General features: G+C 40.6%; 1 protein-coding gene and 1 long non-coding RNA gene across 4 annotated transcripts in view; one reads left to right on the top strand and one right to left on the bottom strand.

Moving 5' to 3' along the window:
- The window catches only part of LOC142047814 (uncharacterized), a 498924-nt gene that overhangs the window by 133513 nt on the left and 348834 nt on the right, over positions 1–16577 (top strand). The window lies entirely within an intron of this gene.
- Positions 1–16577, bottom strand: part of LOC116818990 (lysosomal acid lipase/cholesteryl ester hydrolase-like) — a 32286-nt gene that overhangs the window by 2393 nt on the left and 13316 nt on the right. The window contains exons 1-8 of one of the 3 annotated variants that reach the window (XM_075072684.1): positions 12733–13222; positions 11396–11509; positions 11013–11130; positions 4580–4778; positions 3628–3737; positions 1573–1709; positions 364–510; positions 124–195 (exon numbers count right to left, since the gene is read on the bottom strand). In XM_075072684.1, the coding sequence (XP_074928785.1) occupies positions 124–195; positions 364–510; positions 1573–1709; positions 3628–3737; positions 4580–4778; positions 11013–11130; positions 11396–11500 (888 nt within the window). In that variant the 5' untranslated portion in view covers positions 11501–11509; positions 12733–13222. Of the gene's footprint in view, positions 1–123; positions 196–363; positions 511–1572; positions 1710–3627; positions 3738–4579; positions 4779–9288; positions 9374–11012; positions 11131–11395; positions 11510–12732; positions 13223–16577 lie in introns of those variants that run through there. The other 2 variants (XM_032770302.2, XM_075072685.1) reach the window with 2 other exon arrangements.

Raw genomic sequence — 16577 nt, 5'->3', positions numbered from 1 at the left:
ATTCTGAATGACAACACTTCCTGACATAATAGTATGGGAGACTGGCCATAAATCAATTTTCAAAATACCAGATATAATTGTTACATTATAATTGAAGGATACTTTATGTTTCAGAAATTCTACCTGTTTCCAATGAATCATATTTTGTACAGATGTTCCCGCTGGGGCATGTGCTGTATACACATGAACTCGGCTCTGAAAAGAAACATTTAAATTTCACAAGAAGTTTCATTCAGAAAGTAGCTCCATTTATTTATTTATCACAAATCAATGAAGACAATTTCAAGGATAAATCAGTCTTTCAACCAAAAACAAAAACAAAACAAAAAAACCCCTGAGGAACGGCTGTAGATTTATACATACCATATTTAAGTTCTTCTCATTAAATCCACACAGCACAAACAGGACATTACCACAAATCTCTGATAATATCTCATGGCTACAAAATTCAGCAGCAGCCACCTCACCAAAGTAATTGTGGGGTAAGAAATCTTTATTCCCAAATAAAATCTGTAAAATTACAAAGATTTATATTTATTACAATTACAGATATTCTTCCCTTCCTGACCCTTCCCCTCCCTTCCCTCTATTAATGCTAGAACTCAGATGTAATATAGGGGACATTCTATGTTCAATGTATATTTAAATAATACAGATGAGGACGGTTCCACCATTTGGAAGTCAACTCCCTATTCCAAAAATCTCACTGTTAAGAATTCTTCCTTTAGATCTCGATTACTATTTTCTAATCCTTAATTCTTCCTAGTTTTACTCTTTTGATAGTCCTAAATAATTCCTCTCTTTCTTTGGTATTTGCAACCTTCAGGGCCTACTAAACTATTGCTTAGTCTCTTGGCAAAAAAGTTATTGGCATTACCATGCCAGATCAGGCTAGTGGTCCAGTTACTGCTCTCTGCAGTAACACATGCTTCAGAGGAAGATACTAAAATCCTCATAATGCAAATTCATGCCAGTTGGGGGAAGTAACTTCCAAACTCATGGCAGTTCATCATTAGTTTGTACCCTGAAGCAATAAGGTTGATATCCTTATTTGGTATCCTACATAGTACAGCTGAATATCCTAATTACCCATAAAAATATCTAACCCACCTTTGAACCCTGCTAGCTTCTTCCTTTTAGAGTTTTAGATTTGTTGCCCTTCAGTTTTACAGAATGCTACCCTTTCCTTTTGTATTAAGAAAAAGGGTAAAGTAGAGTGGCAATGCTTTGTTACCACTTCTACACCATTTACTATTTTATACACCTCTTGTGTTTCCCTTTAATTCATGCACTCTCTGTATAATCCAAGATTTTTTCCACTCTCCCATGAAACTGAAGTCTGCCCATGACTCTAATCAGTTTTCTAATTCTGCTAGAACATACTTTAAGGGTAAATTTTGGCACCACAAACACAGATTACGGACCAATGTATGTCACTAGCTTTAACAGTGGTGCAGATTGCACACTACTCATCACTGGATATTCTACAGTGTCTCAACTCATCTAAGAATCCCCACCAAGAGGTCCCACTAGCTTTGGTCAATAGATATTCTGTGTGAAGGAATTGCATACCTTGATAACTGAATTGGGAAGTAATGCAAGCTTTGTCAATGGGGATTTGGCATATTTCACTGTGGCTACAGGAGCTAAGGCAAAGTACATTTTGATTCTCTGAGCCAGCTGGGGCATGGTTGAAAATGCTATGAAAGCTGAAAATGAAGGAATAAATGTACACGTTACTATTGTGGAGTTCAGGCACAACATTTAGTTTTTGTAAAAACTATTTTACAAACTGCAAAGAGAACAGAAGTGTTGAGAATTTTCAAAGGGTCAATTCAAAACAGAGGCTGTTTATAATGTAAACATTCTCTAGCTGCATTTGTGGCCCACACCTTGAAGTGCTGTGCTAGGTTGCAATTTTCAAAAGACTCGAGTACTAGGAAGTTCCCACTGAAGTTTGAGGATGAGATGATGACACTTGCAGTCTGAAACTTTCTTTCAGCTGAATTCAGCTTGAATGTAATTTAGTGCCTTTGCTTAATGAAATGCTGTGTTAAAACAAGGTTTTGACTATTTGAAAGTAAAATCCTGAGTGTGCACATCAGATTTCCCATAAAGTGTGATTATAGCCAGAAAAACAACTGTCAGAATGGCACCTCCTACTGAGATGTCCTTCCTCTGTATTGCCAGGCTAAGGGCTTGGCTACACTTGCAAGTTGCAGCGCTGGTGAGGGGGTTACAGCGCTGCAACTTACCAGGTGTCCACACTTACAGAGCTCAGCCAGCACTGCAACTCCCTTCCTGCAGCGCTGGCTGTACACCTGGTCCGCTACGGGTGTAGCGAATTCAGTGCTGCTCATGCAGCGCTGCTCATCAGGTGTGGACACTCACCAGCACTGTTATTGGCCTCCAGGGTATTAGGAGGTATCCCACAATTCCTGTATACAACAAACCGGAAGGTACTCCCCGGAGCTACTTATCTAAAAAACAAACACAGCTGCTCTTTGCTGCAGCGAGCGAGCGAGCCGAGGCTTTGGAATGTTCACAGCTGTTTGCTTGAGGAGACAAACAGCACGGCGGGGGAGGGGAGGGGAGGGAGTCCGTCAGAGAAGCTGCTTATCTGGTCTGAAGCCTTTTTACATTTAAGAGTGATTGAGAGAGGGGTGGGGGAAATGGCCAGAATTTGCAAGGCAGGGAGCTGTCACACAGTGTCTGCTCCAAAAATCCACTCTCTCTGTCTCCCGCAAGCTCCCTGTCACACTCCACCCCACCCCCCTCTTTTGAAAAGCACGTTGCAGCCACTTGAATGCTGGGATAGCTGCCCACAATGCACCACTCCCAACAGCGCTGCAAATGCTGCAAATGTGGCCACACTGCAGCGCTGGCCCTACACAGCTGTACGACCACAGCTGTAACTACCAGCGCTGCAAAAATGTAAGTGTAGCCATGCCCTAAGATTTACTTATGGGAGCAAATGAAGTAAGTATTTATTACTCTTGTTAGCACTGCACAACCCGAATAACCATTGTAATGCTGAGCAGGCTCCTACTGTGGTTCATACGTAAAAAGAATTGTTAACTGAATTTCTCTGAGTCCACCCTAGTATAAAATGGTTTATTTTTCTATATGGTGGTTATTATGCAATTCTAAACCCTAGCAAAAACAGGGCAATGGTGTTCTAAAAAGTTAGTTGACCCAAGGTGAACCACAAGTGTTCAAATACAATGTTCCTGCTCTCTGTTAGGATTTTATAATGCGCTAGTTGAAACATGTTGTTAACTCCATGTTATAGCAATACACTTTCTTCCTAAAGTGGGCAGGCCCAAGATAAAAATCTGTACTTTATGGTGTGCACCTTAACTACACACTCCAGTTGCATCTGGGTTATGGAATGATTATGTGCAAGTCTGAAAAGAACAGAACATGACTTTCAGATGACAGAGCTACCAGGATATGACATTGTCCTAAAAATTATCTTCTGGCTGTCTGTGGTGTTTGCAGCAGAAACAAAGGGAATTGGAAACAGAGTGCATGTGTTCATGGGAGGTGAGTGTGTAGCAAAGGATCTAGCTTATAATGGACAGTTATTTCTGTAACTAAGGATACACAGTATTCCCCTTAACTTACCTATAGTGGTGCCTTGTGAATGGCCAACATAATATACCTGCTCTTGTCCAGTTTTCCTCACAATAAAATCAATCAATGCTGGAAGGTCATATTTAGCCATTTCATCAAAGCTACAAAGGAAAAAGTACCATCTTTAAGTGTAATAGAATTAGGTATATACTTTTAAACACAAAATGTCTTTGAACCATAGAATAGGCATAGCACATACACTGCCAGCCTCTCCATATTGTTTCCCCAAAGTGCCTCGAACGTTTATGGCTCCATCCACACTGGGCCAGAAACTGAGGTAGGGAATCATGTTTAAATCCTTTTCCACTATATCAGTCAGAATGATTCACTGTTCCAAACTGTGTATTAAAAAATAAATATATATATATATATATATATATATATATATATATATATAGTTTGAGATACATCTCTCTCATATCCATGTTAGTTGCAACTATGTTTAAACAGATTCTCTAATGGCAATTTCTGACAATGATTGTCAGATACTGTAGCAAGGCTTTTGAACTTTTTTGTCCTTTAGTAAATTCATATTATGGTTAAAAGGCATTTGATTTCACTTAATTTATCCTGTACACATAATAAATTTAGTAATTCCTAAAGAACTCCAAGCATGATACAGAGAAAGAGACAATAACAACACCTACATATTTAAATTTGTCCACTAATTCTGGGGGTGCAGTCTGATATATCGAGTGCCTGATTTTCTGAGGCGCTTACCACCTACAACTGCAACTGATTTGAATGGAACTGGATGTGTTCAATACCTCTGAAGTAATCCAGGTGTAATTGTCAAATTGGGCATTCAAAATTACTGGACACATTTAGTGTTTTAGCCTAATTCTTTATTAGTTTCTCACTGAATTAGTGAAAGCTTTCACACTACCACTTTATAAAACAAAATAAATTGGTCACATTGTTGTTTTTCCAAATTATAGTCTACCTGAAAGCCCAGAATTTCTCTTGGTGCACTGAAAGGGTTACATGTCGTTTAGACCAGGTGTTCCCTCTGCTATTTCCTATCCAAACATCATAGCCTGCATCTGCCAGAATGAAGCCCAAGCTGTTTTTAGCCATATTGGTGAGCCAGGTGCTGCCATCTGTAAGTAAACCATGCTGCAGAAATACAACAGGCTTCGGACCTGAAAGAAAGAAAGAGAGAGAGAGAGACTGCATATTCCACACAACCAAAACTTGTGTAACATTGATAATAAAATGACACTCATGTCCCAGCCAAACTCCTAACTCCAACACCTAATTCTAGCCATAGAGGGATTAAATTGAATTGCCAGAGACTGTAATGTGGAATTCCTTAAAGACACTTCTTACAACAGGAAAACTACATAGAAGTATTCTCTCATTTGTACTGCTGAATGTTAAACAATGAACAATTTTATGGAAAAATTATGTTTCTCAAATGCTATAATCACTAAATATGGAAAACTTAGGAGAAGATTTAAGGGAATGGCTTATATATACCATGGCTAAATGCATACTGAAGGTGTACTTCAATATTGGTCCTATTATATTTGATTATCAAAAAACATATTTGTTGTGTAGTTCAGGCTCCAAGCAGTACATGTCTGGAAAGATGTATCAGGTTAGTGAGTTTCATCCTGAATACTGGATCTACAGCCTCTCTTAGCCTCTTCACACAGTCCACACTAATTCCCATAATAACTGTATTTTAGTGCGGCAATTTCTCACGATCTACTCCCACTATCATGTGGCTATGTTCAGACCCCTCCTAATCATTGCTATAATACTGTGATTCCCAAAGTGGGATCCCCAGACTTCTGCAGGTCTGCCGTGGGCTCTGCTGGGTCGGTCCCTGGAGCCAGAACCAGCACACACTGGAACAGCGTTCTGGCTCTTTTGCCACGTGGAAGATGCCATTTTGTTCTCAAAATGGTGTCCTCTGCAAAGTGTGACCTCTGATGCACTATGCATGCCGGGTCATACTGGAGGGGGCGTTCCGGTAGTACCAGAAATGAAAAGGGAACAGGACACATGAGATGCCAAAGAGTTCCTTGGGGAAAAAAGTTTGGGAGCCAGTCCTATAATATTAACTGGCTTTTTAAAGTCAGTGCCAGAGCATCTTATACCACTGCATTTCAGACCTTTTTCCCTTAAAGAGCATGAATCCCTTTCACTGCACTTACACCTATGGACACCATAATTAGCAGTAATTCAAGTTTGATCTATGTTGTGATCACTTGACCTGGGGACTTGGTATCCAGAGTACACTGGCAGGTATAGGAGCCTTGCCTGTCCCCCCTGAAAACAATTGGCAGCTCAAGCCCAGCAAGGAAATGACTATGTGTTTTACTGGACAGGAAGTGGTGCCAGAGAATTTGAACTGCCTGAAGGGGATGATGCCACCTAAGAGGTTTTTTTGCCTTCACTAGAGTCTTGACCAAACTAGGACCAGCACCACTCCCCTTCCCGTCTTTAAACCTACTATCCTTCCACAGTTGCCCACCTCTTCTTCTTCCCCATCCCTAACACCACTGCAACAGTTTATGGAAACATTTAACCACCCCACGAAACTCCAACAAAGCAGTTAAAAGAGACAACATAGCTCAAGTCCTTAACATATATTATCTAAAACTAAAGAGCTGAGATCTAAACAGTGAGGAAGTATATTTATAATTGACACTAGTTAAATGATTTCTTTGCAAATGAATGCAGTTATTCAAAATTAAGTATGCAAAAATGAAATTGATGGAAGGAGAGAAGTTTTATGCAAAATTAAAAATATAGTGAACCAATCAATCATCAGAAAAGCCCAAAACCAGGATTTAAAACCTTTTTTAGAATACTCTATTGTTCCCAGACACAGTGTTGTTGTAGCCATGTTGGTTCCAGTATATTAGAGAGACAAGGAGGGTGAGGTAATATCTTTTATTGGACCAACTTCTGTTGGTGAGAGATACAAGTTTTTGAGCTATCCAGAGCTCTTCCTCAGGTCTGGGAAGTGTACTTAAGAGTGTCACAGCTAAATACCAGATGGAAGAGATAGTTTAGCATAAGTAATTACTACATATTCTAATGGATCACTCAAGGTGAAGTAGCCGCATGGAATATGTGCTACCTACTTACACTAAACTATCTGTTCTATCCTGTGTTTAGTGGTGACACTCTAAGTAAAGTTCCCAGACCTGAGGAAGAGATCTGGGCAGCTTGAAAGCTTGTCTCTCTCACCAACAGATTGGTCCAATAAAAGATATTATCTTTCCCTCTCCCTGGTTTTTCTATTGCCAGTGTGACAGATATGGCAATTTCCTTCATTATCCTTGAAAAAAATCCTATTGAATTACCTTTTAGTATCTTTTGGGGTTCATTGTGTTAAAGTTTATGTATTATTGTGGTCTGGGTGTATACGTAACCTCTCTAGGAGGAAGATGTGATGCAAGTTCTGGATGATCAAAAGGACTATATTGAAGAATGTGCAAAACAAGAATGGACTTTTGGGACAAAAAGTGTTAAGATTCAAACATTAGTATAAATCAAGCCTTTTGAATCTACGCCCTAAGGAGAGGACCATTATCTGCTGATTACCTGAAGAGATGGGTGTGATGCTGTATACAACTGACTAGTTACACTAATAAACTCACCAGTTGTACAAAGTTGCATTAAATCTTGTACAAAGTATGTAAAATATCAGTGGAAAAGTTACAATCTGTTATGTATGATAATCCTGTTTATATGCATGTATAATCTTTGTATCTGAAGTTATGAATGTTGGCTAGGTACTTGTATCTTAAACATGTGATGTATTCCTGGGTGTAACCCCCTCTAGATGAATTTAGTTCAGGGCTAGCCAGCTATGTGTTGATCAGTGGTGCAAGCAAGCCAGTATGGTCAGATACGCCATACCATCAAAACATTTATTGCTGGTATGCTGTACTGGAAAGACATTTTAAAAAATGAATTGTAGAGCCCTGCATGGATACAAATTTATACCCGAAGATGTGGATATCCATGAATAAAAAATCAGTATCCACAGAACCACAGGGCTCTCCCAGGAACCACAGTGGCAAAAGGAGCAGAACGTGGGGCCACCGGTCCCAGGATCCATCATCCTGCACCGGCAGCTACTCTGGCACAGCTGTACTGCCCCCCAGCCCCTCCACACAGCTGCGTCTCCTGGCTGGGGGCAGTACAACTGTGCCAGAGGAGCTGCTGGTGTGGAACACTGGCTTCTGGGAGCTGTGGCACCATGTCCTGCTCCTTGTGCCACTGCAGTTCCCAGAAGAGCCCTGCAGTTCCACGGGTACCCGTTTCTATCCATGGATATAAATTTGTATCCATGCAGGGCTCTAGTCATAGAACATTTTTTGTGAGGGAGGGAAGATGCCATACCGGTAAGAGTTAAAAATCTACTTGCATCACTGGTGTTGATGGCCCATTAAGGACACTCAGTGCTCACAATGGGCCGTGGAAGAAACTCATCCCACCCTGTAGGTCTTCCTGCAGGTGCCTCAGACAGCAAGAAGCTGATGAGCATATCACATGTCCTTGCATGGTTTGCCATGTGACCCTGGACTCTATCTTGGGCCAGTAACTTTCCATACAAAAGGGGCATTGGGCTTTATTTGGGATAGTGGATTTCCATGCACATGATAGAGGATATAAATTGCAGTTGGAACATCTCCATTCTGTCTTAATTTCCTGCTTCATTTCTCCAAACTGGATTTCTATCAAGGAAGCTTTGAACAAGGACTAATGACTCCCAATCTATTTGGGGGATTCCAGAGAGGCTTTTTACAAGTTAGCAGACTATTCCATCTCTACTCAAATCTGACATAAGCACTTGGCAATCATTTATATGTATACGATCTATTAACCATTTTAACTCTTCTTTTCTTTTAACAACAAGTCTTTTGTTAGTTTACTAAGGATTGGCTGACAGTGTGGTTTTCAGTTAAGACCCGAGATACATATTGATAAGTGTCTGATCCCTTGGGAATAGAAGAACCTCATATATGGTGAAATGTGTTTTCAGTAGTACCCACTCATTCTATTAGACCAATTTGTATGGATGGAAACCAAGGGCTGGAATGCCTAAAGGGGACTGTGTTTGACTTCTTGTCAACCAGTGTGGTGATACAGAAATATAATTATAGAATAAATCACCAGCATTTGGAGGATTGTCTGCCCCATTTCTTGGGGTCTGCCCTAACCGTGGCATTCTCAGTGTGGCCCATCCCAGGTACCCAGTCATGATGGGTTTTCACATTACATAGGCACGTTTTCAGCTACAAAAATAACCAAAACTTGCACTGAATTCAGACATTGTTATGAATCTTTTATATGACTGATAGATTGCTGAAACCATCATAAACTTTCTGTACTTCTTCCCCAATCATTGCTGAGTATCATCTCAATAACAACTTCATTTTCAAAACCAATAGCTCCCCCTGATGGATTCATTTAGCCATGCCATCACTCAGCATACAATGGAAACAACAACAACCTCCCTCTCCCCCGCCCCCCAAACAAATACGCATTGGTAACATTCATTTATTTAGATTTTAAAATATAAAGAGATGTTCAGCCTTGGCTCTAGATGCCCTAACATCATCAATGACATGACAAATACATTTACAGCAGTATTAAATAATCACTTTACACTAACGCAACAGACACCTACTAAGACTGCTTTGCATCTCTTGATCATCTTAGCTGTGCACCATACCCTTTTCCATTAGCCCTGTACAGTGACACTTCCCAGGATCTAAACATTTTCCCTTAAGCAAAAACAAAACAAAAAATTCTGCCAGACTTGCGGTCTCTGTTTTAGGTTTATGACTGGTGATTCTTCTGGATAAGCAATAATGTTGCTCTCTGCAGGGCAATTGATTTAGATCGCAACATCTGGATTGCAGCAGTGGCACACTTGTCATCCTGGTTTTTATCATGCCCAACACGGTTTATACTAACAAGACTCAGTTTTCCAGACTCACAGGCAGAAACCTTTCACCTCTCCTACCTTCAGTTTGTCTGTCAATTTTGTTTACTCCCTCCCCATCATCTCTGCATTCTCCATTATTTTGCTTGTATTTTTCCTCTTCCCTCCCACTTCCTCTCTCCTCACCTCCCTCCTCACCCAGTACTCCTTCCCTTGTCCTCTCACTATGCTGAGATCCTTACCTGCATCTTTAGTCTCAGTTTCTCATACACACTTCACTGTCCTCTCGTGACCTTTAAATTGCACTTCATTGCAGAATTTTCTTCCCACTTTTATACAGACAGTTAGCCCTGTTTAGCTATACTCTAGGGATTAGCAGGGGGAAAACAGACTACCTGTGCATTTGTACACTTTGCAAGGACAGTGCTTAACTCCTGCAAGGTTGCTTGCAGATGCAGAGTGGATAGGCTTAGTTTAGCATAAGATCCAAACATTACATATAAAGACTTTTCTCCTCTTAACCATTTTCTTATTAATTTTTTTGAGCCACTGCATTTGGTTATTTGTCTTCCACAAAGCAACAGTTGAGAGGAATTTCTTATTCCAAAAGAGTTCCCACTAGACAACCATACAGCCCACCTATAGTCAAATGGGCAATATAAATATTGATTTTCCTCATAACAAAAAAGTTTTGGTTTATAAATTTTAAAGAAACAAGTGATCACATACTTTCAGTGTTTCAATACTGAATTTATGCAAGAGATTAGAAACCTAACTGTAGTAAATGAGACAAGTAGGTTAACATTCAGTTATGTGTTGTATATGCTTTAGTTTACGCCATGGAATCATACAGATAAAACAGATGACTAAGTGAGAGACCGGTTACCCATCTGAAGACTGACTGACAAAAAAAATCAGGAAATAAGCACTTCTCTAACAAGGGCCCAGACCACCCCTATTTGCTCCTAGTATCATGGGGAAGGTTGAGATCCAATGGCTCCTCTGGGGTACAAGCGCAGGGGTGGTGTTGGGACTATTCAGTAACACTCATCCCCCACTGTCAGTGCCCTGCAGAAGCTCCACTATTGAAACTCTAGCAGAACTATAACATAACTTTGTTCTCTGTGCGACCTACTACACAGCCACAGAAGGATTCTGCCAATGGCAGCATGGCTTCTGCAGGACCAGTGCTGCCAGTTGGGGATCATGGGGGTTAGGAGTGGTGCAGAGCTGCAGGGTAGAGTAGGCTGTGGGAGGAAAATCCTTTCAGGGCACTACAGGGAAGGGCCTTCTCCATAAATCTCCCTTTATTGGATGAAAACTCCATAAAACCAAACTCATGGGATTTTCTGGGACCCCTGTAAGCCTCTTGAACATATGCCTATATTCTAGGTTAAATTGCTTCCTGACTTAATCATAAGGATACAGCAAGTGTCTTGTTTAATATTGACATCAATTTTACCTGTGTTGTCAGTATGTACTTTTCCATGCGGTATTCTGTTAACACTAAGTATATAGCCATCCACTGTCACAACATCATACTCTTCACTGGGGTATCCCCAGTAGGTGACGATCTCACTCTGTAGGAAGAAAAATCAAAGGCTTTGGTCTTAGACTGCCAATGGGTTTTCAGTTTTTAAAGGCTTTCCTCGGCCATGTATGCACTCAGGATTTTAACTGGAAGGAGTTTCTAGTGGGATCATATTTCAAGGAATACTGAACTGTGGGGCACTATCTATTGTAGGCTCTGAAAGTTTAATCCACAGATTTACATATTTAACTAGTAGCAATGTACATTTCATTGCCTCACAGAGATTTTCCCCCACCCTTGAACACTTTACTTACAATATTCATAAATGTTTCAGGATTAAAAGGTGTGTTATCACCAACAAGTCCTTGCGTTGACACAGTTTCATGGATCAAACATGTCACAACTACAGTCAGCCACATCTTGGGTCACTTAGAAAAAAAATGTATACTCTGTTAGTGCCATCAGAATCAAGGGTAACTTACACAAACCGTACCAGTTATGACTTAATGTAGCTTACTATTATTCATGTTTATTCTGCAGTGTTATACTCTAGGAAAAATATTATAAAGTCCTGCTTTCTGCGTGGTTATTATACTGGTCATTAATTGCTAAGACACTAGCCTCAAACAAACAGCAATATCACTCACTAGAAGAAGTTATACCAACAGACATAAGTTATACCAACAGAACCTCTAGCATACAGAAACCCTAAGGCAGGGGGCTACCGCACTTGAATTAAAAAATAATCCAAACAGGTTAAAAACAATTATTATAAACTGTATAAACAACTAGGCGTCTTTGTGGCATCTTAGAGACTAACAAATTTATTTGGGCATAAGCTTTCATGGGCTAAAATCTACTGCATCAGATGCATGGAGTGGAAAATACAGTAGAGAGGTACAATACAGAGCCAATTCAATTAAGGTGGAAGTGGGCTATTCTCAACAGTTGACAAGAAGGGGTGGAAATCATTTTTGTAGTGCTAATGAGGCCAGTGTACCTTGTCAACTGTTGAGAATAGCCCACTTCCACCTTAACTGAACTGGCCCATTAGCACTGACTCCCCATTTGGTAAGGCAACTCCCATCTTTTCATATGCTGTGTATTTATACCTCTCTATTGTATTTTCCACTCCATGCATCTGATAAAGTGGGTTTTAGCCCACAAAAGCATATGGTCAAATAAATTTTTTAGTCTCTAAGTTGCCACAAAGACTCCTTCTTGTTTTTGCTGATATAGACTAACACGGCTACCACTCTGAAACCTATAAACTATATGTAACAATTTGATTAAAGACAAATATACTATCAATAAAAATATTAAATGATTAGCAATATTAATAATGCTCTTTAATTACTAATAGCTATGCTGGCAAGTACACTAGGGCATGTGACCACACACACCCTAATGTTCCTACCAAAAGTGTCTCCTCCTTCAGTTCCCCACATTTCAGGTACCCATGTGGTACATATGGAGGCATGCTGCAGGCCTGTAAGGAGATGCTCTTAGAAACATACTTTATTATACTGAATTGGTAGTGCAGATCCTGATGATCTAGGCAGATTAAAGCCCTTTCATAGATGGAATGTGCCTTAATGGTATAAGATTAAACCTTAACTATCTATATCTAGCTGTAATACAGGATACTCACTCAGATTCCCTTTCTGGCTGAGCACTCAGAAGACTGGTGCAGGCATGCAGGTCCTTCCTGGGGATTACTGGAGAGGAACTAAAACACCCTCACCCTTTTGTAACAGTGCTGACAGTCTTTAAAGCTTGGAACCCGCAGGTTCAGATGCAAGCAGGTCAGGTCTCAGGATCCAAAATCCCAGATCCAGTATGAGCTGGCCGCAGGGCAAACTGGCTGCAGGTGGTGGCAGGCTAGCCAGGCTGTCTCCTTCTGTTGTTGGCAGGTGGGGGCAGGAGAAGCAGATTGTACCCTCCTGAGGCTTTTCTGCTGGCTGAGATTACAGATAGGTCAGTTGCTGGGCCTGGCAGTGTTGTGCTGTCCGGCTACAGGGAGTCCTTCTCCTTGCTTCACTCTCAGGCTAGTCTTGCCATGTGGAGGAAAGCAGAGCTATTTGTAGCCTCACTCCTACTTTCCCAGGCTTCTGGGCATGTGCCCAGGGTCAGAAACTGCTTGCGGTGCTGCGTGGCTGTCTTGTGCCCTCTAACTAGCAGCTGGTGACTTCAGTTGTCTCTCCTCTTTCCATTGGAGGAGGGTTGCCAGGGTGACTGGGGGGTGGGGAGTGTTGTGTCCCCTTCCTCTTCCCTACTGCTGCCAGTGTGGACACCAATGCAGCACAAGGTGCATTTCTTCTCTTGGGACACATCCCCCTTGTTATTAAAACCAACCTTAGCACCAAAATATGAATTAAAAAAAAAAAATCACAGAAACCTAGGGCTGGTAGGGACCATGGGAGATCATCTAGTCCTGCCCCCAGCACTGAGCCAGGGCCAAGTAAACCTAGACCATTCCTGACAGGTGTTTGTCCAACCTGTTCTTAAAATCCTCCAGTGATGAGGATTCCACAAGCTCTGGTATAGGCTTCCAACAGAGGTTAACTACCCTTATAGTTGGCAAGTTTTTCCTAATATCTAACCTACACCTATCTCCCTTGCTGCAGCTTAAACTCGTTATATCTTGTCCTACCTTCAGTGGACATGGAGGAGAACAACTGATCACTATTCTCTTTATGATAGCCTTTGCATACTGGAAGACTCTTATCCAGTCCCACCTTGATATTCTTTCTGCAAAACTAAACATGCCCAGTTTTTTTTAACCTTTCCTCACAGGTTAAGTTTTCTAAATCATTTATGATTCTTGCTACTCTCCTCTGGACTCCTTCTGACGGTGAATTTGTGGTCTCTCTAAACAGACATGCTAGTCACAAGCAGAAAGTATAAAAAATAAATAAGGTTACAACATATCTACTCTGCCACTCCCTTACAGCAGTTTGGTACAAAGACAAAAAAGGAACATGTAATGTACTATGTTCTGATGTATCCCGAGTGTGGACTGGCATACAGTACTAACATGCGAGCTAAGTGGCACCTTATGCAGAGAAGGGAGAGAGAGAGAGAAAAGAAACTAGTAGTACTGTCCTATTAGTTTGCTGTGCACTTAAGATATTTTCATGCCACTGCACAAGCACAATTAAGGGAGGATTATTTCTTTCAATGTGGCAATGCCATCCAGACTGATAATTTATTCTGAATGCCAATATTTTATGACAGAATACTATGGCAGACTGACCATAACTCACCCAGGTTTTTTTAGCCTTTCCTCAGGATAAAAGTTTTAGAAAACCTGCCCCATTTTTGTTCTTCCCCTCTGGACCCTCTCCAATTTGTCCACACCTGTCTTAAAGTGTGGCACCCAGAACTGGATACAGTATTCCAGCTGAGGCCTCACAAATGCCAAGTAGAGCAGAATAATTACCTCCTGTGTCTTAACTCATGTTAATACACCCCTGAATGATATTAGCCTTTTTCACCACTGCATAATATTATTGACTGATTCAATTTATGGTCCACTACAACCTCCAGATCATTTTCAGCTTTAGCCAGTTGTTCCCCATTTTGTAGTTGTACGTTTGATGTTTTTCCTTCCAGCGTATAGTACTTTCCACTTGTTTTTATTGAATTTCATCTTGTTAATTGCTGACTAATTCTTCCATTTATCAATGTCATTTTGAATGCTAACCCTGCCCTCCAAAGTGCTAGCACGCCTTCCCATCTTGGTATCATCTGCAAATTTTATAAGTGTACTCTCCACTCCATTATCTGAGTAGTTAATGAAAATATTGAACAGTATCAGACCCAAGACAGACCTTTGCAGTACCTCACTAGATACATGTCGTCCCCTGCAGTTTGACAGTAAACCATTAATAACTACCCTGAGTGCAGTCTTTCAACCAATTGTGCATCCATCTTATAGTAATTTCATCTAGACCACATTTCCTTAGTTTGCTTATGAGAACATCACGTGGGAATGTGTCAAAAGCCTTATAAAATCAAGATACATCACATCTATAGCTTCCTCCTATCCATTAGGCTAATATCCCTGTCAAAGAAGGAAATTAGGTTGTTCTTGATAAATCCACACTGGCTATTCCTTATAACCCTATTATCCTCCAGGTGCTTACAAACTGATTGTTTCATGATTTGTTCCAGTATCTTTCCAGGTATTAAAGTTAGGCTGATTGACCTATAATTCTCCAAGTCCTATTTGTTCTTGTTGAATGCTACTATGTTTGCCTTTCTCCAGTCCTTTGGGACCACACCCATCCTCCATGAGTGTCAGAAACTAGTCCTAATTGGTGGCCAAAATAAAGAAGAGATAGACTTTTCCACCCACCATTCCCTTTGTGGGTCCTTAAAGAAAGACTCTAGGGAGAAAAATATGCTACTGAAGCAAGTTTCATCATTGTGGCTGCCACCACCCCATCTCCTGGGACCCTGGGCCTTCATCGTCCTGATCCTGAGAAATGTTCTGACCAGACCAGGCCAGAGAAAGGGACCTAGGTGACATTACCACCTCTACTGGCTCCAGCTGAATCCGAAACATCACCTGGATGAAATGGAATTTGACTAACAGTAGCTCTAGGCCACCTCAAGTAACTTCTCTTTCCCCAAAAAGACACTTATGACCATCTCTGATACCATCTAAGACACTGTCAAACAAGTGGGGGAAGGTTACTATTAAAAACTCTACAGCTAAACGAAAAAGGAATGAGGGATATTGTTAAAATGAAAGCATTATTTAATACTTTATGTTTCAAATGCTTTAACTGATTTTCCTTCATTTCTTTAATTAATAAATCTTTTAGACCTTTTAATCATGTGTTTACCATGGTACTAAGCATTGGACAGTGAATGGATTATGTTAACACCTTTGGCCCATATATTCCATCTACATTAATACAACAGTGGAAGTACAACAGATATTTCTCAAATGTGTGTTGTGTGTGAGACAGATGCAACAAGCTTCAGTCAGTTACAAAATGGGCACTTCAGATGTGTAGCTATTTGGCTCTGCCGCAGTTGACAGGGCCAGTCCCAGAAAAGCACACTGAGAAAAATATATTCAAGAATTGGGGATCCCTGCACTGAAGAAAGAGAGTAGGGAGCAGGAAAACACCAAAGAAGGGATTGCTTCTCTATTGTGTATATCACCCCCATCACATCCGTATGCACATACATCATAATAGGAGACCTAATGAGATGAGAGTACTCAAATATTAAGAATACCCCTAGATAGGAATAAGTACTGAAAATTAATATACGTTAGTGAACAAGATACCTACCATAATGCAACCTTAGAGTATGCAGCAGTCATACCATTGTACACTACAAGTTTGTCAGCTTTTATGCTCTAAACAGATTGAAGATTTGGATGGCAGACCTCAAAGGAACATCAAGGTACTACAGCAAATGGTTGTAGTAATTCAGCTGACACTTCATTTGGTGGCAGTATCGAACCAACATCTTGGC

This window comes from Chelonoidis abingdonii, chromosome 15 (assembly GCF_003597395.2).
Source record: "Chelonoidis abingdonii isolate Lonesome George chromosome 15, CheloAbing_2.0, whole genome shotgun sequence".
In the NCBI taxonomy this organism is placed as follows: domain Eukaryota; kingdom Metazoa; phylum Chordata; order Testudines; family Testudinidae; genus Chelonoidis; species Chelonoidis abingdonii.
Note: the sequence above shows the minus strand (reverse complement) of the source record. Positions and strands in the feature narration are given on the sequence as shown.